This window comes from Ictalurus furcatus, chromosome 4 (genome assembly GCF_023375685.1).
Source record: "Ictalurus furcatus strain D&B chromosome 4, Billie_1.0, whole genome shotgun sequence".
NCBI lineage: Eukaryota > Metazoa > Chordata > Actinopteri > Siluriformes > Ictaluridae > Ictalurus > Ictalurus furcatus.
The window spans coordinates 26794034-26817438 of NC_071258.1; the positions used below are offsets into that span (position 1 = coordinate 26794034).

General features: G+C 38.0%; 4 protein-coding genes and 1 non-coding gene across 7 annotated transcripts in view; 3 read left to right on the forward strand and 2 right to left on the reverse strand.

Annotated features, from left to right (window-relative positions):
• Positions 1-784: 784 nt before the first annotated feature.
• LOC128606905 (P2Y purinoceptor 2-like) lies at positions 785-5567 on the reverse strand. The gene is made up of 2 exons (XM_053623452.1): positions 5294-5567; positions 785-3075 (listed from the first exon to the last, which is right to left on the reverse strand). Exon 2 carries the CDS (start codon positions 3057-3059, stop codon positions 2076-2078), a length of 984 nt encoding a protein of 327 aa, XP_053479427.1. The 5' UTR covers positions 3060-3075; positions 5294-5567; the 3' UTR covers positions 785-2075.
• A 5866-nt stretch (positions 5568-11433) lies between these two features.
• LOC128606313 (uncharacterized) lies at positions 11434-15586 on the forward strand. 2 transcript variants are annotated; one of them, XM_053622347.1, is made up of 5 exons: positions 12497-12545; positions 12785-13088; positions 13358-13516; positions 13608-13756; positions 13957-15586. In XM_053622347.1, the coding sequence occupies exon 5, from the start codon at positions 14360-14362 to the stop codon at positions 15386-15388; it is 1029 nt and encodes a 342-aa protein (XP_053478322.1). In that variant the 5' UTR covers positions 12497-12545; positions 12785-13088; positions 13358-13516; positions 13608-13756; positions 13957-14359; the 3' UTR covers positions 15389-15586. The 2 variants fall into 2 exon arrangements, with proteins under 2 accessions (XP_053478323.1, XP_053478322.1); XM_053622348.1 differs by having other exon boundaries at positions 11434-13088.
• A 2198-nt stretch (positions 15587-17784) lies between these two features.
• Positions 17785-21006, reverse strand: LOC128606314 (P2Y purinoceptor 2-like). Its single transcript, XM_053622349.1, has 2 exons — positions 20576-21006; positions 17785-19344 (listed from the first exon to the last, which is right to left on the reverse strand). Exon 2 carries the CDS (start codon positions 19326-19328, stop codon positions 18348-18350), a length of 981 nt encoding a protein of 326 aa, XP_053478324.1. The 5' UTR covers positions 19329-19344; positions 20576-21006; the 3' UTR covers positions 17785-18347.
• Positions 21007-21528: 522 nt separating this feature from the next.
• trnak-cuu (transfer RNA lysine (anticodon CUU)) lies at positions 21529-21601 on the forward strand. The gene has a single exon. It is a non-coding gene; the product is annotated as a tRNA-Lys (tRNA).
• Positions 21602-22014: 413 nt separating this feature from the next.
• The window catches only part of LOC128606908 (F-BAR and double SH3 domains protein 2-like), a 114876-nt gene continuing 113485 nt past the window's right edge, over positions 22015-23405 (forward strand). Inside the window, exon 1 of one of the 2 annotated variants that reach the window (XM_053623457.1) lies at positions 22015-22252. In XM_053623457.1, the coding sequence (XP_053479432.1) occupies positions 22232-22252 (21 nt within the window). In that variant the 5' untranslated portion in view covers positions 22015-22231. The remainder of the gene's footprint in view (positions 22253-23405) is intronic. The other variant, XM_053623458.1, reaches the window with a different exon arrangement.

A 23405-nucleotide genomic window follows, 5' to 3' on the forward strand; every position in this document is an offset into this window, starting at 1 on the left:
ATAAACATATTAGAGTCTTCACTAAAGGAATGCTGGCATAGCAAATACTTCACAATATGGTATATGTTGAATATTACAATATATTGACACATGTTTAAGCCAGAGTTAAGCTTTGTTTTAAACTAAAGAGCAATATAAGGGGGCACTAATGACCCATCAAACCACTGTGATATCCCATGGTGCATCATCAAAGCTACCTCCCTGTGTAACTAGTTATCATTTATATTTAGCTACAACATTTTTGTTCATTTTTTCATCCTTGCACAATTTAGCAGTAGGCCTCTGCATGTGTGGGAGTTTACACTGAAACAATGGCTGGTGTAAACGATACTGGTGGTACACCTGAAATACGCACAAGCACACTCATGCACAGGCCTCTGCTTAGACAAAGGCACGAAACAGATGATGAAAATAAATGAACTTCATTGGTTCTGGTGTACGACGGATATCATTGTGCCTCAATTTAGTATTCACAGAAAACTACAATGTGAAAATACTATAGTCAAAAATTATCATCATATGATTTGCAGTAATATTCAAACCTTGAACAAATTTTAGATTTTCATGTTGTTAATGTTTTCCTTATTTTATTTTTTGTTTTATTTTTGAATACTGAAAACTCGGCTACAAGCAACACTGTTACTGCCATCTAGATGCACATTTCATAAAGAATAGAGAATTTTTATACATTATTTTCAATTCAGCCCTGAACCCCCCCCCCCCCCCCCCCCAAAAAAAAACGGTATTTTATTATATTTTTAGGATCTGACATCTGTGTGTTCTACCATACTTGTTAAGGTGTTAATAACCAGACTGATGTAATGAGAATGGAAAGAAAAGAATCTCTGCATCATTGTTGCTTTTTATTTATTTCATTATAACATAATAAGCTTTGTCTTCATATTTTACCTCTTTAAATAAAGGATAAGTCTTGAAGAAATATGTGACTTTATGAATCTTTGAAGCTGGCATATTACATACTGATTAACGTTTGGAGACAACAACGGAAATGTAATTGCATAAAAAAAGAATGAAAATTAAATGTGAATGCCAATCTGCTTCAGTTAAGCAGAAACTTGCTAACATAAGCAAACATATTTTTATAACTTTAATTCAAATCAAAAATATAATTACATACAGTAACTCAAAGAAAAGGCATTGCGCAAAGTTGAATATTATTTGTTTTAGCTGATATTTAGAAAGCAGAAATACTATATATAATCTGTTATGAACATGTTATGACATTTAAACATATCATAATATATTATGTCTGCATATTAGTTTGGCTTTATTATGAAAGTAAAGAGTAAGAGACTTTGGGATGTGCTGTTAAGAGACTTTTGGATGAGACTTTGGGGGGGGGGGGGCATAAAAAATGGGGTGGTGTGATGTGGCCTGACATGAAGCAGAGTTATTGTTACCACTGGAAAGTTGATTTTATTTGCCTGTAACAGCACGCCCCCAAGTGTTTAATTTCTCAAATACCAGAGCTGTGAAACAACTGCAAAACAAGTTAGGACCTGTTATTACTAACGTTAACAACTATAAACAATCGTTTCCTCACCAGCCTTTTTTTTCTGCTTATCAGTCTTTTTTCTCTCTTCATCCTGAAAACGTTCTTATGTTTGACAAAATTAAAAGAATAACTTTTCCTTTGATTATTACAAAGCCCTGACACTGGAGACACCATCCAAAAATCTCCTCACTGAAAACTTCACCTTATCAACCACACACCAAATCTTAAACGGAAAAGAAATAACCATAAATCTAAATCTGTTATTATTATTATTATTATTATGAAAATGTATTAATGACCAAGACAGGAAACTGTACAAAGGGACACTAGGTGATTCATAAGCACTAAATTTAGGAAATTGTTCTAATGCAGTTTTAGTAATTTAGTAACTATGTTTACAAATGAGGCAGAATTCAGTCCAAGCACACTGGCTCTCTGGCAGACCTGGGTTTTAAAGTTGCAGCATTCGGTCCCTATCACAAATCCAACACAGCTCTACCATTACGTTCTATTTCCCAGTATTTCACTTTATTGTTCAGTCTATTCGTATTCTAAATGTTTAATCTGTTTGAGAGCTTGATAAATGCTTATCCTCCTCAGCATTCTGGTCTTGCTTCATCTTCTTAGGTAAACTGCGTCGGAAACCCTGGCCAGCCAAGAAGTAGAGGATGGGGTCAATGCAGCTGTTAATACTTGCTAGGTGCCTTGAGACCTTGTATGCTATTCTAGATCCCCCCAGGAGGTTGCAGCTTACTGTTAAGTAGCGGAAAACATAATGAAGACTCCGTGTGAGGTGGAAGGGTACAAAGCAGACTATGAAGACCAGCATCACGATAACAATCATCTTTACAGATTTTCTCTTGGAGTTCTGAGATATTGCACCTCCTACTCTGCTGGGTTGGATGAGTTTACGCACCATCAGGCTGTTGCAGACTATCACTAAAAGAAAGGGTATTAGAAAGAAACTGACCGAAATGAATGAGCTATAGGGCAGGAAATGCACAAAGAGGTGGTCCGCTGTGGTGTCTGAACAGCGTTCCTCCTTGATTTGGGTGAAGTAGAGAACTGGCGCCTGGAAGATGAGGACAACTACCCAGACAAGGACTGAGACATAACGGGCACGGGAGGCATTAACCAAGCCCATTGATCGCACCGGGTGGCAAACAACTATGTAGCGATGGACGCTGATGCAGGTGAGGAAGAGGATGCTACCATATAAATTGGTATAGAAGAGAAAGCGTATAAGTTTGCAGAACGCTTCACTGAAGGGCCACTTTTTCTTGATGGCGTGATAATATATCAGAAAGGGTAGTGTGAGGATATAAAGTGTGTCACACACAGTCAGGTTGATCATGTAGATGGTGTTGGGGCTCCAGTGTTTGATCCTGAACACGATGGTATACATGACAGTGAGGTTGAGCAGCAGGCCGAACACTAGCACCACGCTGTAGGTAACTGGAAGCAGGATGTTGTTGAAATCATTGATGAAACCGCATCTGGAGAAAGCACTGCTGTTGACGCTGGACACATTTACAGTGGCCATCTTTATTCTTTAAAGCCTGACAAAAGTAGAGAGAAATGAAGAAGCTGTTAATAGTCACATTATACACTGATGTTAGAGAGACTCTCTGTACCTTAATCTGGTTGTGTTAATGGAAGAAAATCATTAAAGCTCACAGTGCTGTGGTTCTACAGGACCTAACATTTGCATGAAATTTTGTTTTATTTTCCTCCACTACCACAGCTAATTCACTTTATTTCCAATTACTTTGTATGACTTTGTAGATTCTGCACTAGCCCTTCAGGAGCTGAGGCTTTCTACTAGATTCTGGAACGTGACTGTGGGAATTTGTGCTCATTCAGCCACAAGAGCATTAGTGAAGTCACGCACTGATGTCAGGTGATAAGCCCTGGGGCACAGTCAGCATTCTAGTTCATCTCAAAGGTGTTCAATGGGGTTGAGGGCAGGGTTCCGTGGAGGCCACTTGAGTTCTTCCACTCCGACACTGGCAAACCATGTGTTTACGGACCTCAGTTTGTACACATGGGCATTGATTTACACATCTTAGTTCCAGTGAAGGGAAACAGTAATGTTTCCACCTTTGTGGCAACTTTTAGTGTATAAAAAATCAATAAACCCTGGAAAAGTGTAAATCAATTAAAAGATAAAAGATTTTAAATAATTTAACTTCAAAACCCAATCAAAATAAAGAAAATGCTCAGTCAGTAGCAGCAATGTCTGAAACCGTGGAGACAGATTATCATCCCTGGCGTAATTAATCAGAGAGGCTATCTTCAATTTTAAATACTTTAAAGGAATCCAATGGAGATAGTGGAATTTCACAGTTCAAACATGTACAGGTATCGTCATTCGCTAGCTGAGTGCACAAGACTAGCTAGCTAGATCTTTTGATGTTTTACAGTATGAAAAAAAAGATCTGGTTTTCATCCTGGTCCTGAGGGCCCACAGCACTGCACTTTTTGCATGTCTCTCATATCCGACACACTCAGCTCAGTTCATTAATCTCTCCCCTAACGAGCTGATGATCCAAAAAACCTAGCAAGCTACAGAAGCCCCAACAGCATTTTGCTAAGTTAGCTAGCCAGTCAACATTACATTTCTTTATATGCCTTTGACAATAGAAGTGCTGTTCACTTCAGCATAGCTCACTCAATTAGTTAGGCATAATTATTCAAAAATGCATTCCTTGGATACAGAACATTTTCCTATTGGTTGTATAAACTGTAGACATATAAAAATGTTATTCATCAAGTAGTTTTTCACCAGATGACATTAATCTTACTTGAGTAAATGGAGTAACTACTTTTATTTTATGTATTATTACTACAGAAGCAGCAGTGTTCTGTACTTTTTACACCACTGGAAACTATGAAAAAAAAAATCAGCCTTAAAGAGGTAGGAACCCATGTCCAGATATGTAGTTTTGCTAAGTATTAAGATAAATACCGTAGCTGCCTTTGTAGTTTTTCACTACAATAGTAGAAACAGGATTTTACTATCTGAACTGGTCTATTTTGGTTCCTCATGTAAACTAGTAAACCTTCCATCACTACCTAGCTACATGATTTTTAAATGATCTCTCATTTGCTTGGGTGAGATATATGAGTGTCTTCGCGTGTCTGTCCAAGATGATGTAATGGTCCTTGGTTCACATTTACTGTAAGGCCAACCCACAACTTTTTTTTTTATATAAACTTCTCTAGAAACAGAAAATTGCTTTGTAAACCCCAAAATGAACAAAATAATAGATAATACAATTTATCTTCTTTTTTATTTGGGGTTGTTTTTTTGTTGTTGTTTTTTGTTTTACATATTTCTTGAAAATTATGGTTGTTAATCTTTAAAATAAATAAAATATCCCACAAGGCTTTTTTTGGCTACTGATGGCATAGTGCATGTTCACACTAGGCCCATGGGTTGCCACTATATCATAAGTAATATGTAATGGATAGTATTGAGCTACAAAGCACTGACATCAATCAACACTACATCAATAAACAGTAAGTAACACTTGGTCTCTTATATACACGTATACAGACACACATACACACACAACCCTTTTTTCATACATCTACATCAGGAATTTAGTAGTCTCCTCTTCATTCGTGCAGAAAAGTGGAAAGAGGCAACATTTTCAAGTTTATCAGATTCTAATGCTCATTGCCTTCATTTGATGACTAATCATATGTATTTTACTATATAAACATCATACTATACAGAAATGAAGTAAAATATCAGACATGAAGAGTACTCACATGAATTAATCCACAAGAAAATAACTATATCTCTCTTTCCTCCCTTCTCTCTCTCTTCTTGCTCTCTCTCTGTCTCTCACTCTCTGTTCTGCATACTTTTATCACTCTGCGATGCCTCGGACTGACTTTCTTTTCAACAGTGTAGGCGTTTCTACTCATTGGGCAAGTTGCTTCTTGTTATTTCCTAACACAAACACACAGGGATTCAACTTACATGACTTTCGAAAAAACTGTATAATCTATTATAATCGTGATTAGGTTTCTTGATTCAGACAAACACTTAAAAAGTCACTGTATTTGATTGTCTAGCATATGTCTTAATTCTTTTTATTCTACACCACTGGGAATTTCAGGCAACTCCAATTTGATCCTATTAAATCAAACTCTAAAATATGTTTTATTTCCCAATATTTCACTTTATTGTCATGGTCTTGTCATTCCTCAAATAAATATTTAGTTAGCCTACCAGGTATTTACTACAAAATTGAGCTACAAAGCAAAAGCACTGAGCTACAAATACTAATCTGATTGGTTTGGTGGATAAAAAAAAGCAGACAGTATAAAGTGAACAGAATAATCAACATACGGGTACAAAGAACACAGAATAAAGAATCATACTGGGTCTGTCGTTATGAGGTGTGTACACAGCTTTGTACGTAGTTATACGACTATGACCAAAGTCCATAATGACACAACTAGATATTGCAGAGAGGGGAGGTGATGCGGAAGTCAGATTACTATTACCCACAATATATGATACAAAACTGAGGTATGGCTATGAAATTGCAAATTATTAGGATTTACAGTGCTTGTTTGGATTACTTACCAGCAACAGAAACATTAACCAGGGACACACAAGTGCCTGTGAGCAAGGCTCTTAGCACTAAAGCAGAAATATCACTTTTTTAATTGACATGGACATTATTAACACATAATTCTCATGTGAATCAGCTGATCAACTGAACCCCGAGATGTTAAAATTTGCTACATGTAATAATACTAATAAAGTGACAGAGTAGTATTGGGGTTTTTTTGTTTTGCTTTGTTAATCTCTATATTTTGTTTATAGTACTGTTTAATACTTTTTGTGTTGATGGTGGAGTGGGGTAATGGAATTTTAATGTATAACGCACTTTGTGTTACATTCTGTTTGTAAGAAAAGTGCTATATAAATAAACTCTGATTGATTGATTGATGGATGGATGGATTGATTGATTGATCGTGGATAACTTTGCCATGCCACAGCTCCAAGTTCCAATCCTAAACTTGGGTGACTGTCTATGTGTAGCTCAAGTGCATGTCCTCTCAGTGTCTGTGTTGGTTTCCTCTGGTTTCTCTGATTGCCTCCCACCTCCCATCTGCTTTTATTTCCAAGAAACTTGCAAATCAGATGGAATCTGTTGAGTCATAGAACTGAGCAGTGAAGTTTTACATGTCTTGCCCTAGGGCACAGAGGTAGGTCTTTGGAAATTCATGGATTTAAACTCACAATTCTGGTTAATGACATACACGTAACGTCTGAAAATAGCATTCAGAAAAACAAAGTAATCCTTTAAGTTTTTAACTTTTAGTTTTTAAAAATAAAATATACATGTTTGCTATATTTATTTTCTAACATCATTCTAGAGGGAAGTATAGTAATTCTTTTAACCCTGGAAGCGTGTAAGTCCATTAAAAGATGTGCAAATAATAAATAATTGAATTTCAAGACCCAGTCAAAATAAAGCAAATGCTCAGTCATCAGTAGCAAATGTCTGAACCAGTGGAGTCAGTTTAGCATCCCTGGCCTAATTTATCATGGAGGCTATATTCCATTTTAAATACTTCACAGGAAACAGCGTAATAATGATATGTAAATTGTGTGAAGCAAAACACATGGTGATACAGTATCAGCATTTCACAGCTCAACATCCAACAGATAAAACATGTACAGGTACTGAACTGGTTTATTTTAGTTCCTTGTGTAGACCAGTACACCTTCCATCACTATCAGGCTACATGATTTTACTGGTTTCTCAGATATACAGTATGAGTGTCTTTGTGTCTCTGTCCAAGATGAGGTAATGATTTCTGTTTCACATTTACTGGGAAACCAACCCACAGCTTTAAATAAACTTCTATAGAAACAGAAAATTATTCTGTAAACCTAGAAATGAAAGGAGAGGTAATAAGAGGTACTACAGTTTAGAGGTAATACAGTTTCATATATATATATATATATATATATATATATATATATATATATATATATATATATATATATATATATATATATTTCTTGAAATTATAGAATTATAGATGTTGCTCTTAAAGTAATTAAAATACCGGATAGGTATTTTTTGTCCACTGATGTGTTCACACTAGGCCTCTGGGTTGCTACTGATTCACAAATATTATATAATGGACAGTATTGAGCTACTGACACCTCATATTACATCAATAAGCAGTAAGTATCACTTTATACCATGTATTTAGCATCCAGAATATTTGAGTAACACTTTACATTAAGGTTTCCTTCACTGACATTATTTACTGCATTGTTTAATGTAAATTCTTTTTGGGAGTCATGTGAATGTGTAACTGATTTCTGTTTCTTTGAGAATATGTGTGTACCCACCAAGACCTGCTTAACATACAACAACGGCAAACCATTGTTCAAAGGAAAACTCAGACACCTTGGTTAAGATCTTGGCTAACTGTACACAGCAAATTGAGCAGAGTAAAATTTTTGGTGTTGATGATCAATCTATCTCTACTTGGAATTGATCTAACTCTGTATGTTGTCTAATCTGTTAGATTTCACACTGTACCACGAAAGAGTTGGTGTCAAAATGGAGTGTTATAACTGTTTTCTAGAAATCAACTCTGATAGTGTCACCTCTATGGTGGAACGCACCATTAGGAGTGACTGACTTAGATCAGACTGGTCGCTGATTCGTCCATCCTTCTGGCGGGAGTTAGGTTAACGGACCCCTCCCTTAATTCTAGTGGAATGCATCACAGGTGGAAGGAAGGATTATTTTGTGGAAGAAGACTTTTCGCATTGTGTCGCTAAGTAACAGTTTATTAGATGACTCAATGTGTGCTATTGTTATATACAGTGAGGGAAAAAAGTATTTGATCCCCTGCTGATTTTGTATGTTTACCCACTGACAAAGAAATGATCAGTCTATAACTTTAATGGTAGATTTATTTGAACAGTGAGAGACAGAATAACAACAAAAAAATCCAGAAAAACGCACATCAAAAATGTTATAAATTGATTTGCATTTTAATGAGGGAAATAAGTATTTGACCCCTCTGCAAAACATGACTTAGTACTTGGTTTAAAAACCCTTGTTGGCAATCACAGAGGTCAGACGTTTCTTGTAGTTGTCCACCAGGTTTGCACACATCTCAGGAGGGATTTTGTCCCACTCCTCTTTGCAGATCTTCTCCAAATCATTAAGGTTTCGAGGCTGACGTTTGGCAACTCGAACCTTCAGCTCTCTCCACAGATTTTCTATGGGATTAAGGTCTGGAGACTGCCTAGGTCACTCCAGGACCTTAATGTGCTTCTTCTTGAGCCACTCCTTTGTTGCCTTGGCCATGTGTTTTGGGTCATTGTCATGCTGGAATATCCATCCACGACCCATTTTCAATGCCCTGTCTGAGGGAAGGAGGTTTTCACCCAAGATTTGACGGTACATGGCCCCGTCCATCGTCCTTTTGATGCGGTGAAGTTGTCCTGTCCCCTTAGCAGAAAAAAAACCCCAAAGCATAATGTTTCCACCTCCATGTTTGACGGTGGGGATGGTGTTCCAGGGGTCATAGGCAGCATTCCTCCTCCTCCAAACACGGCGAGTTGAGTTGATGCCAAAGAGCTCCATTTTGGTCTCATCTGACCTCAACGCTTTCACCCAGTTGTCCTCAGAATCATTCAGATGTTCATTGGCAAACTTCAGACAGGGATGTATATGTGTTTTCTTGAGCAGCGGACCTTGCGCGCGCTGCAGGATTTCAGTCCTTCACGGCGTAGTGTGTTACCAATTGTTTTCTTGGTGACTATGGTCCCAGCTGCCTTGAGATCATTGACAAGATCCTCCCGTGTAGTTCTGGGCTGATTCCTCACTGTTCTCATGATCAATGTAACTCCACGAGGTGAGATCTTGCATGGAGCCCCAGGCCGAGGGAGATTGACAGTTCTTTTGTGCTTCTTCCATTTGCGAATAATCGCACCAACTGTTGTCCCCTTCTCACCAAGCTGCTTGGCAATGGTCTTGTAGCCCATTCCAGACTTGTGTAGGTCTACAATCTTGTCCCTGACATCCTTGGAGAGCTCTTTGGTCTTGGCCATGGTGGAGAGTTTGGAATATGACTGATTGATTGCTTCTGTGGACAGGTGTCTTTTATACAGGTAACAAACTGATATTAGGAGCACTCCCTTTAAGAGTGTGCTCCTAATCTCAGCTCGTTACCTGTATAAAAGACACCTGGGAGCCAGAAATCTTTCTGATTGAGAGGGGGTCAAATACTTTTTTCCCTCATTAAAATGCAAATTAATTTATAAAATTTTTGACATGCGTTTTTCTGGATTTTTTTGTTGTTATTCTGTCTCTCACTGTTCAAATACAACTACCATTAAAATTATAGACTGATCATTTCTTTGTCAGTGGGCAAACGTACAAAATCAGCAGGGGATCAAATACTTTTTTCCCTCACTGTACAGATGAAAATACGTATTTATACTTTGGTATGATGTTTATAGTCACTGCAAGGAAGAGCAACAGTAAAGCTAGAGCCGACAAACTAACGTTACCTAATGTTAACGTTAGCTAATGTTATCATTAGCTCCTAATTAAGTGTCTGGCAAGCTAACATTAGCTAGCGTTTGTTTCTTCTACTTAAATACGCTTTCTGAATACTGGTCTATAAGTGGACTAAATGGAAATCTCGTTGAGTTTGCCCATGTCAATTATGTGACGTTACATCAGTTATGTTAACAGTCTTTTGAAGAAGGGAACAGCTAAAATTAGCTAGCTAATTAGCTAAAGTTAGACAAGAACCAGCCCCCACACAGCAAAATCCCCAATGTTGATTTAACACCCAGAGTGTTGAATTTACACCCTACAGTGTTTATATAAGTCCATTGGACACAAATGAACACTCTGGGTGTTAATTCAACACTAAGGATTTTACTGTGCACGTGTTAGCTGCATGGAAGCAAAGATCCTGATATGAGGACTGGGCATATCATACTTAAATTCAGATTATCAGACATGTGTGGGTAGTTAATTTGAAGTTGGGAAGGTAAATTTGAAGGACTCATTCACAAAGAGGTTTTTCATGCATACTAAAGGCATTTTCACACAGGAAGCCACACCGCTAGTATTCAGTTCATTTTCAATGGGAAGCGGGCAGGTCGGTGGCGGTAATGTTACGGCAGTCCCAAGAGAGTTGGCGCTAGTGCACAAAGAGAACGTCCGCCCGCCTCCGAAATGAACAATGTTAAACTACAGGGGTGCAGGAATTACAGCCAAACCAACTGACAAATGAATGCGATTGTCCTCAAATTATCAATTTTCTTCTCACTTTTCATAAACAAGCAGTAATCTACCCGACAGACAGAAAATGTGTTAAATTTGCTGACGTGTTTATTGCATGTCTTGACATGAATTCACATCGCGCAATGCACTTTTGTGTAACAATGTCTTGTTTTAGAGAGGCATTATAACTTTGGCTCCTATTTGAACTGTGCTGTCCTGGCTTGATTAACAAATAGTTATTCTACATCCACTTACAGGAAATGCTGGCAAAAGTGGAGATAGGAGGAGTGCAGAAATATATTAAAGTTCCACAGACTGATGAAGTCTTTCAATTTGAGAAGTTCCTTCAAGAAGGTTTGTCGTTTATTTATGGGAATATTTTTGCATTTAATGCTGTTATCACTGTAGTTGAACATGCAATATTACAGATTCTCTAAATAAAGAGTTTGAAAGTGCTATAGTGTTAGCATATGAATTACAAAAATGGTTCTGTCAGCAAACAAAAATAGTCTCCATGCCTATTTAATATTGTATTATCGCAATGTACTGTACTTTTTATTCTCCTTGTAACAGATAAGTTTAGTCTGCAGCCAGACAGTTTCAGTGAGGGCCAGCTCTCAGTCACTGATATGTCAGGAACAGAGGTGGATGGCGATGTCTGATGAATTTGTTAAGTCAGGTGTCTTGACCTTCAAGGTCCTTTTACCAGTAATGGGTAAGGATTTGAAGGCATGGGAAAAGGCAGGGGTTTGATGAGGTATCACAGGCAGTGTAAACTAAGAGGCATATAGTGTGTTGTCTAAAATATCTTTTTGAGGGACCTCAAACTATTATCATTTGCTATACTGTTGATCATTATGTTAAGTTCATCTTATTCGTATATGGAAAGTACTTAATGAAGATAATATACTTTATATTTTTTTTATGTAACCATTCAAGTATTTGTTGAAATGCTTTTGTTACTGATAAATACATGTACATTTAAATTGATTTTGTTCTGTCTGTGATTTTGTAGATCTGGATGTTCAGCTGGTCTCAGATCAAGCATCCTCTTCTGTACTGACTCCACTATCCCCAGCTTCATCCCATTCATCAGATTCCATAATTGTCTTGAGTCCACAAGAAAGAGGAGGAACCCAACAGGGTTAATGGACCAGAATGGAGCAAGACAGGTAAGCTTTGAATAAATGCATTTAAAATCCTCAATTACGTAATTGTTTATTATTGATACTCATCTGTAGAAGTGTTTTGTAAATGTATTCTCGGCATAAAGGAAAGCCATTAAAAATCCTCTTAAATTTCCATGAGCATGCCATAACAACGTAAGACGTTTTGGCAGAAAGTTGATTGTGTTCTGAGGGCCAGTCCAAAGGGTGAGGAAATCTTCAAGGGGTATGAAAAGACCAAAACACTAACAGATGCCACACGTGAACAGATGGTGACCGTCCTGGTTGCAGACATGTTAGAGCTACATGGGTAAGAATTGGAGGTCACTTCCCTCCCTTTGTCATCAGAACAGATTCATGTGGCGCAGCTAAAGAATGCTATTCTGTGTTGGTGGAAAAGGGGCATTTATTCTTTAACTTCTTGCAAAACATATTAGCTTGCAAAGTAAACTGATTTATTTTGAAAGGAGGATTCCATCGTCAAGTGTGAGGACCAGTTATGCACTGGGTATTGTGACACTTTTTCCATACCTCCAAGATCCTTTCTCCAAACATGGATATGTAAGTTCTTGTATTCTGTCTGAAAACCCAAACCAGTATGTGTTTTTATATTTTCTTCCCTTTTATAGTTTTAAAGGTAAAATGATCTTGTTTTAGATGAGTGTTTATAGGTTGCTCAACTTTGTATTTTCCACTTGTTTTTGTAATGTTATATAGTCATTGTGTGAACTTATTGTGTTGAGTAATTCATTCTTGAAGCCAAGTATGAGATGCCTCTGTTTGGGTCTTTTCTTAAACAGGAACACTACTATGATCTACTATGATCAAGACAGTTCAACGTAACACCTGTGCTGGCTCCCGGTGTCATTCCAAGACTGTTCTTCCGGATGGTCCAAAAACCAGACAAGAATCTCTGTTAACCTGTCAACAGCTATTTGGTGAGGAGTGCAGGGAGGCGATATCTACAATAAGACTTTCCACTGATGAATCTGTGGTCAAAGAGAAGATGAGAGCGACTTTCCAATATCGACAGAAGATGGTCGTGAGGATGCATCATCTTCAGTCCTGGATTTGTTCCCTCGTTTCCTCGATGTACCTGGATTGGTAAGAAAATCTTTAGCTTTGGAAGTAGTTTTGAAAAGGAAATTACCTTCGCTGTAGTTATTAAATGAGTTCACTGGTACAGTAGAGAAAGGAGTTGTTCATTGATCACCATAACACCAACAGGCCGGTCCAAACTGAGAAATGCAACATTATAATCTTTTATATCCCAAATGTATGCATAAATAACAAAGCAGATCTTAATTTTTAGTATTTGACCTTTCATCCATTTATGTCTGTTATGTTTAAACCTGTATAAACCTTGTTTATAGATCAGGATTTCTCCATGATGTTTGGTGAGGAAGTGTCTCAGAAGTTCCTAGCAATGTGGTCAACATTCTTCAAGCCAAAAATCATTGCAGACTGCAAGACTCTTAAGAATATGGGCAAGCTGCTGTCAGGAACTGAACCTGAATCTGAGGACTACAATGGTTAGTATAAACGGTTTTGTATTTTAAAATATTCCAGTCTTTAAAAAAATAATTAAAGAGAGATCAGTGAATTATTTTGTGATGTCTTTAGGATGGGACAGTGATATGTCCTCAATCCTTTTGCTGCTGCACCTGCTCCCTCCAACCTCAAGAAAAAAACATCCAAAAAACATCCAAGATCAAAAAACATCCAAGATCAGTTCAGCTCAAGCAACCAGCCATCTTGTGAGATATCTTAAGGTATGTAAAAGTTAATATTTAAACAGCAGATCTTAATTTGAGGAATTCTTGAGGTGTAGATTATTTTGGGATTCTGAGACCTGCATCTCATTTTGCTTACTCCACCTGCAAACAAGATGTTACGGTGCTAGTGATAATGTAAAAAACATGCAGAGAGTTTTATTGCCATATTTATTTTATGTCCCTTTGTTGACCTACAGGAAGGAGCCAGTGTGACTACCTTCATTGAGAGTGCTGACACAAGACAACCATTCCTCCTCTGCATCGGTGAGCGAAAGAAGGATATCCAAAAGTTCTACGTTATTATCGACCAAAAACCGATCCCATGTAAGGCGTACACATCAGTGGCAGCTTTTGATGAACTGTTCAAAGCTCACTATGTCTTCAGTCTCTCATATGATGAAGCTCTTTGTGATTTCTACACATTTATCCAAACCACTATCTATAACATCGATGTCGGAAGAGCAAAGGAGAGCCCGCGTGTTAAAGAACTTCTAGCACGATTGCTGCAGCGAGATTAACAGCCTTGAAGAGGCAAAAAAGTCATGTGTGCTCAATTCATTACAGTATTTCCATTGTACTGATAACTATGCTGTTGACATCATGCATGATCTGCTACAGGGTGTGGTACAGTATGAAGTTAAGCTGGTTTTTGAGTACCTTGTTAAACAGGACTACGTCTCTTTGAACACATTGTCAGATAGGATACAGAGCTTTAATTATGGTTACACAGACGGTAAAAACAAACCAAGTGGGTTAAAAATGGATGATAAGAGCAAACACCTGGGTTTGAATGCCATACAGTCATGGTGTCTTCTGCGCAACACTCCACTGATATTTGGTGATGTCATTGAAAGGAATAACAATCACTGGAACTTTCTCCTGCTTTTGATACAGATTGTCAATATAGTGTTCTCCTTCACCATAACTGGTGGGATGATATGTTACTTAAAAGATCTGATCTGTGATCACCATACTCTATTCAAAGAACCGTTTCCTGACAAGAGGTTGATTCCCAAGCACCACTTGATGATACACTATCCGAGATGCATAAAAAAAATTGGCCCTCTTATCCATATGTGGTGCATGCGATTTGAAGCTAAGCACCATATTTTCAAAATATGTGGCAAACATTTCAAGAATCTCATTAAATCATTAGTAAAGCAACATCAACGTCAATTGGCATTTAACTATGAAAATTATTGTTTTAGAAGGTTTGAATTTGGTACTACAACATCAAAAACCATCTGTAACTTGCAAGGTGGGGAAGAACTCAGTCAGACATTATATTTAGAAGCCTGTTTGAGTGTTACAAGTACAAAGTGGGTCAGACATTATGGTACTGAGTATCAGGTTGGTTTGTTCATATGCACTGGATGTACCTATGATCTCCCTGTGTTCAAAAAGATCTGTGAGATAATAATATATGAAGAGAGTGCTTTCATAATTTCCTGTAATGTAAAAACGATGTACTATGATGACCACTTCAATGCATACTGTATAGAAGATGACCAAATGGATGAGTTTTCTGTCATCTCTGTGAATGAACTGACACATTATAGGCCATTTGACAAGCAGTGCTCTAATGAGAATAATCAAAGAGAGTACATAGAGCCCAATGGTTATATTTAGAAAGACTTGACTTTGACTGACTTGGCGTCAGTAATGTTAACGCCTTTTAAAAAATAAAACTATTATAAAGCAATCAACTTGGTTTTTTTTTCTTTATTTGCCTTTTAGATTTGTAATCCATTTAAATGTAATTTTAATTGTGAAGTAGCATATTAACACTTTATAGTGTTAGAGGCAACTCATTTTATAGTATGCAATTAACATTATGAGAGTTAATGAATTACTCTTATGAGAATTAATTTCTAAAACTACACACTGGTGTTGAGAAACTAACACTTGAGTAGTGTTAAATTTCAACTATACAAAGAGTTGATGTGAACTCTCTTAAAGTGTTGGCATTTTAACACTGTAAAAAGTGTTAAAATGACACTGTGGAGTGTGGACCCCTCCGCACGCTTTAAAAGTATTGAAATTAACTCCAATAGAGTTGATTTGTTTCTGTGGATTTTGCTGTGTACGACAGTGTGGAAAGGCCTGCAACAGTGTGGAAAGGCCTGAAACACCGCACCAACTACAAGACGCCTCTTGTGGACAATCAGTGGTTGGCTGACGAAATGATAGATTTTAACAAACCCAGGCCTACACCCCACACCCACTCCAATCATTTCTCCACACATCCTACTCTGCCGTTTGTCAGGTCTTCCTGAAACAAAAGTCCAGGAAAGCACCAGGTGCAGATGGTGTCTCACTCTCTTGTCCAGCTGCCCCTGTTTTCACACAGTTCTTCAAAAGTGTGATGTACCCTCCTGCTTCAAACACTCCACCTTCATCCCTGTCACAAAAAAACCCTAGGATTGCAGGGCTGACTACAGACCTGTATACTTAATGTAAGTAATCATGAAGTCTTTTATGAGTAATCATGAGTTTGAAATGTAAGTAAGACATGAAGATTGGTGCTGACGCATCAGAAAGATATCACTGGCCCCACCCATGCTAGACCCCTTTCTTTTTGCAGGTCAGTGGACGATGCAATCAACATGGGACTATATTCTATTCTCCAATAACTTGACCATGCAAGGATCCTATTTGTGGAATTCAGATCAGTGTTTAACACCCTTATCCCAGATCTCCCCTAGACGAAACTGATCCAGTTCTCTGTGCCTACCTCTACCTGTCAGTGGATCATCAGCTTACATCCAGCAGTTTGACAATCAACACTGACAAAAATTTTCAAAAGAGGTGGGACACTAATGCTTTAAACAGCTATCCCCCACAATTTGGGTTTACTTTTAGTGTTAGTATTGGGTTCAGTTCTATTTTTGTCTCATATTAACAATATTGGATGCTACTGTGTTATGTAATGTTGCTATTAGTACTTTCTGGTTTCTTCATTGAGCTGATTTCCATATATAAACATTTAGACATTTTGGTTAGATCACAAACTCGTTTCATTTATTTTTAACAGGAATAATTCCAAACACAGAAAATACATTTCAAATAACATTTTAACATTCTAAGTGAAACCCTTACTGCTACACATACAGTAATTGTGACCGTTGATTTGTATAAGCATGAGTGTTTTATTATCTTTGCAGTTTTACCCGTTTTTATTTTATAATCAGTAGAAGGAAAATGAAATTAACAGGTTTTGGCTGATTTTCTTGTCAGCAATCCTACATGCAATAAAACTTAAGACTTAAGAGTTATAAAGAATCCTTTAGGCCTATATTATTTTGAAATAATAGTCCAAAGGGTTTTCCATAACCCTTAAACACTTCCATATCCCTTGCACCCTTAATAACCCCCAAGGTTATTAATTTGTATGTACACTCTATGGAAAAAAATCACACCAAAAAAAGGTTTCCCTTGTAGTTTCTAGTCTTGTCTTGAAACAAGACATCCAAAAGATATCTGTTTAAGCTTTACTTTTTAATACATTTCAATATTTACATATTTAAGATTACAGCATATAGCATTTTACAAATGAAAAGTATACAGTCCAAGAACAGAATGCATGAGGGTTAAGAGCCCTGACCAAGGGTGCAACACAGTGGCTCTTCTACTATCTAGCACTCAACAACAGATTTACAATTACAGCCATTACAACTGTTACATAACAACCAGTGGTTAGCATGTTTGCCCCACACCTCCAGGGTTGAGGTTTCAATTCCCGCCCTGTGTGTACAGAGTTTGCATGTTCTCCCTGTGCTGCGGGGGTTTCCTCCGGGTACTCCGGTTTCCTCCCCCCAGTCCAAAGACATGGTAGGCTGGTAGGCTGACTGGCATGTCCAAATTGTCCATAGTGTATGAATGGGTTTGTGAATGTGCATGTGAGTGTTCCCCGCAATGGATTGACACCCAGTCCATGGTGTACCCCGACTTGTGCCCGATGCGCCCTGGGATAGACTCCAGGTTCCCCACAACACTGTAGGATAAGCGGTATAGAAGATGGATGGATTATATTCCATCTATTTTCCTTCTATGTTTATCATCTCCCTGAGCTTCCTTGACCTTCTCAGCTTCTCTACAGATGTATAGTGGTCTCATATGGATTTAGCATAAATTAGTCTAACCACCTATTGCTGGTAAATAATATCCAGATTGAGACTCATTGCTTACCAAACATTTCCAAAAACCTTACTTATCATTATCTTAATAAGAAAAAAAAGCTAAAGCAGGGAATTATTGGAAATAAAGTCATATTTAATATTTTTCTCATTTCCGTTGTATCTTCTCACTTATGTATTCTCAAAGAGCTATAGATGAGTTGCTTTAGATAAGTATTTCTCTCCTATTGCCCTTTGTGATCAGACATTTAAAAAGCATGTCCGTATTGGTTAACTATGTCTGTCTGTGAGAGAATTGATAATCCTTTGCAATGGTAATAACAGCTTGGGGCCCCATGTTCAGTAAGCACCAATTTAGCTCAGCAGTCATGAAAGCACTTCTGTGCACTTCATAACTTTCTTTAATCCATTGCACTTGCTTGTCTTTCAGATTCATATTTCAAATCATTTGCTCATAAAGGGGTTGAGAGGTACTCGCTCTTGCCCTCTCTCTGAGATTGCTTGTGTTTCTTGCTTAGGCTGCGTCGGAAACCCTGACCTGCCATGAAGTAGAGGATGGGGTCAATACAACTGTTCACACTGGCTAGTGGCCTTGTGACCTTGTAAGCTATGTTAGAACCCTCCAACAGTGTACAGTTCACTTTTAAGTATCGGAAAATGTAATACAGACTCCGTGTGAGGTGGAAGGGCAGAAAGCAGAGTATGAAGACCAGCAGCACTATGACGATCATCTTCACTGACTTTTGCTTGGAGCGCTGGGACGTGGCACCTCCTACGGTGGTAGGCTCTTTAAGTTTTCGCACCATATGGCCATTGCAGACTAGTACTATTGCAAAGGGTATCAGAAACAAAATGACCGAAATGGCCGAGCTATAGACTACAAAGTAATTAAAGAGGTCCTGAGATGTGGTGTCATGGCAGACTTTATTGGTGGTTCGGGAAAAGTAGAGCACTGGTGCCTGGAAGATGAGAACAATTACCCAAACGAGGACCGAGACATAACGGGCACGGCGGGCGTTAACCCACTGCATTGATCGCACCGGGTGGCAAATGCCAAGGAAGCGATGGATGCTGATGCAGCTGAGAAAAAGGATACTACCATACAGATTGGTATAGAAAAGAAAGCGTATAAGTTTGCAGAAGGTTTCAGTGAAAGGCCAGTCATTCTTGTCAGCGTAGTAGTAGATCAGAAAGGGTAGTGTGAGGATGTAGAGGGTGTCACACGCAGTCAGGTTGATCATGTAGATGGTGTTGGGGCTCCAGTGTTTGATCCGGAACAAGATGGAATACAATGCAATGACATTGAGCACCAAGCCAACAACAAACACCAACCCATAGCTGACAGGAAGTAAGATGTACTTGAAGTCCTCATTAAACTTGCAGTGGTATTGGGAACTGCTGTTGATTAAACTGGAAATGTTTAGGACAGCCATCTTGCTTCATGGAAGTCTGACAAAATAAATAATAAAATTAAAAATTATATATATATATATATATATAACATTTTTAAAGTGGAGCCTTTCACAAAAGATATACGTTCATTGATTTATTTATTTAGTAGATGCTTTTATCCAACTTCAAGCAATTTAGAAAATAGTCAGAATCTGAGTTAAGGATAAAACTACGCAGCTCAGCTTTCCATTTACAGCCACTTCATCTCTGAAACTAGTTTCAATAACACTTTTAAACAGATAAAATACTCTTATTATAAAAGGTTATGATCATTCTTCAGGAGAATTTGACCAGTTTCTGCGTGGCTGAAACTCTGGGGCTTGATCAGCGTTCAACCATAACCAGGATGTTAAACAGGATGCTTTATGGAGCCTGAAAACTGTATAATAGTGTGTGATGGGTATTTTAACACTTCAACACCAGTTTTAAACAAACAACAATGAACAATGGAGACAGCTATAGTATAGACTACAAAGTATAGACTGTATTGCCATCTAGCAGTTCAGGTTGTTACAAACAGGTCTGAGCACACAGGCAGGTAGAAAACACACTTTCACTTTCTCGCTTATAAAATACAGATACATATAATCATCTAACTTTTAATTTAATTTGTTAAATGATATACTGCACTGGTCAATGTGCACAATAGTGTCATCAAGGACACTATATTTGTGTTTCATTTGGGAGGAGGCTATCTAAGTAAACTGCAATTTTGTGCTCGTAAAACACCTGCCACAACTGAAAGGCACCATTAGGACAGTGTCTTCTAAGGTATCTTAGATATGTAGGACAAATTTTAATGCGCATTGCATGTCCATTTCAGAGAAGGAAGCAATGCCATGAATCTATTCACTGGACATGACCCGAATGCAAAGCCTGCCATGGTTTTCCTGATGCTAATATGTTGAATGAAATATAATAAATACTATGTTGAATGAAACATTTTGAGATCTACTCCATCTATCTCATTTCCCTTTTTATTCTGTCTCTCTCTCTCTCTCTCTCTCTCTTTCTGTTCCTTTCATATCGAATGTAAACGTGTATATATGACACATACCAAAAATGAGCTGGAAAGCCAGGACTCCTCATACTAAGTTGCTCTGCTATTAATAAACTGACAGAGCTTAGTTTTTCTTTATTACTTTTTCTCCACTTTATTAAAAAAAATGCATCAAATGTGGTAGAGTTGTAGTACTTGTAGAAAACATATATCAGAAAGGGTACTCACAGGTGTAATAATTAATCCAGGAGAAATAATCTTATTGTGTTGTCTTTCTTGAAATTCCTCAGGTTGAACCTCTCATACCGATATGTACTTAATGGGCAAGTCACAGCTCGCTCTCTCTTTCTCTCTCTCTCTCTTTCTCTCTCTCTCCCTCCCCCTCTCATGCTAAAGCAAAGCACTGACTCTCTCTTTTAGTGTTGTTTTGCAGAAAGAGAAAAATTAATGAGGTTATGATATGGGGACCAACCAAATGTCATAGACTTGTGGGGACATTTTACACACAGACACACAGACAGGCACACCCACTCACACACACCCACACAAACCCCACCAGCAGCAGCAGCATTTTAAACATACTATAATTACTAATAGTAATTATAAGTATATCTCCACAAGTATTGCTTTATATGCTTATCAGGTCTGGAATCCTCAGTTTTCATGCAAAAATGGTTTGAACCGTTAGAGGAAAAACCTGTTTGCTTCAAAATTGCCTCCATTTTTTTCCATTCTGAAGAACCAGTGCCAAAGAGCAGCAGCAATTAATAAGTTGTCCATTGTACTGGGAAAAGACCCGATTGTCCCAAGATTTTCAAGTTATTAGTGTCAGTGAAAGAAACTGAAAAAAAAAACAACAACAACAGAAACCATCACAGAAATTCGAATGGTTTCCACTACAAATACCATTACAAACCACCAGCTAACCATTAAAACCATTACCATTATTGGTCCTTAATGGTATCCACATGCCACCAATAGAAAGCAACAAATTACCAGTAGAGACCCACAGGGACCATTACAGTTTCCATTAAAACCAATACAATTCCTCATATAACCATTAAAACCATTACAAATTCTCTGAGGGTTTTTACTGTTTGTTTGTTTGGGGTTTTTTTTTAGCAGGCCGATCATTTAGAAGTTGTCTATGTAAAAGATTTACTGTCGATTCTTGCGACACAGCCCGGCTAGCTCAGTCGGTAGAGCATGAGACTCTTAATCTCAGGGTCGTGGGTTCGAGCCCCACGTTGGGCGATTGTCCTTTTTCATTCCTATTACTCTCGCTATTATTAGTATTATCTTTTGTTCTCTGGCAACACAGTAACTGCATATAGTCATGTCAGTAAAGCTTATTTGAAGTGATTGAAACGATAACTAACTAAAGGTTCCTGTGTTTGCACCCTTCAAAATAGGATATCTGAAAAACATCAGCATTGTTATAGTTATTGTACACATGTGAATATGTATGTGTGTTAAAAAGTTTTGCAAAAAATAAAATAAAATAAATAGTATGCAACTAATATCGTGCATGAGGAGAAATGGCTGCAGATGTGCAGTAGGGGGCGCTGTGGTCATCTTGCCCTCTCCTGCACAGCTCAATGCACTCAGTGTTTCCTGTGCGTGTCGCTCTTGTGTCTAGTATTTAGCGGAAAGCCTGCAGCGTTTTTTTCCTCATACCGTTCTCCTCTATTCTCTCACTGTGCTTGTGTAGAGTGGAAATGATCTGTTCTTTCATGGCTGCACGAGCGCTGATCTGATCTCAGGTTTTTTTCTCCCCCTTTCCCCCGATTCCCGCCCCCCCCGGTGGATTTCAATTCTTTATCTTTCTCTGTTTGGACTTCACACTATTTTGGATTTGCTCTTTCTTCATGTCCATGTTGAGCCATGCAGCCTCCGCCGAGAAAGGTAAGAAAGTGCCCTTCTCTCCATAATGAAGTGAAGAGCTGCTCTTGGTTTGATTGTTTATTTATTTGTTTGTCTTTTTGGTGTGTGCGCGCGCGCGGTTGATGTTTTTGCTCCCTGCACATTTCTGACTTTATTTGATCATAATTCCGATGGTGCATAGATGGGACTACACTGATGGGGTTTGTGCTGCTGGAAAAGCATCTTGTTAGTCTTATGAAGGCATTTCCTGTAGGAGCTCATTGAATGGGTGATTTTTCAGATCATCCTTCAGTTTAGACTGTGACAGTATTGCAGATGTTGTGTTGTTTTGGTCAATACAGTGAAATTTCTGCTTTTGGACCTGTGGCTGTGTTGCAATATTGCATCTCACTCAGATGTGCTGTACTGGGTTTCACTATGCCTGTGCATCTGTATTAAACAGTGAAAGGGCTGTGAGTGTTTTATGCTTCTTTCACAGACAATCAGCCTGTTTGCCTGTTTGTTTGTTTGTTTGTTTGTTTGTTTGTTTTTCTCCAAAAATGACAGACATGATTGAAGAGGTTATGGTAGGCTGGTATCTCTTAACAATGCATTTTTCTGCTGCATCTTCAGAAATCAAGCCATATGCTGGCTTTGCATCAGTGTTCTCCAGCAACCATGGACACCTTGAGTAAAATCCTGTAACCGCTGAGCATCAGCTTGACAAGGTTATGTCTGACCTTATGTCACTGTTCTGTCTCATCACACACAGGAAGCGGGGAAGGTTGTGTTTTCTAGTGAAACGAAAGGTAGACTGTCAGATTTTTCAATATGAAGAGGATCAGTTGCAGAATATGTATAAAAGGCACACCTGAATAAGACAAAGCTCCCTTTCATTTCAGTCTACAGTCACAATACAGTCTGGGGTTTATGGTTGGTTGGGGTTATTTTGTTAAATTTTTTTCTTTAACATGTAAATCAGCATTGGTTTATTTCAGAAGCTTACTGCTCTGAGACATGACATCTTGAGCTGAAGCGATTAGTTAAAATCATGTCAGAGATGCAATCATGTCCTTTGTGGCATGCGGTCAGTAAGTACAGCTTGCCTTCCTGTCCAGCTCATGTATGCCATATGTATATTATATGACCTTTTTTATTGCGATGATTGCCAAATCTTTTGTCACATTTTACAATA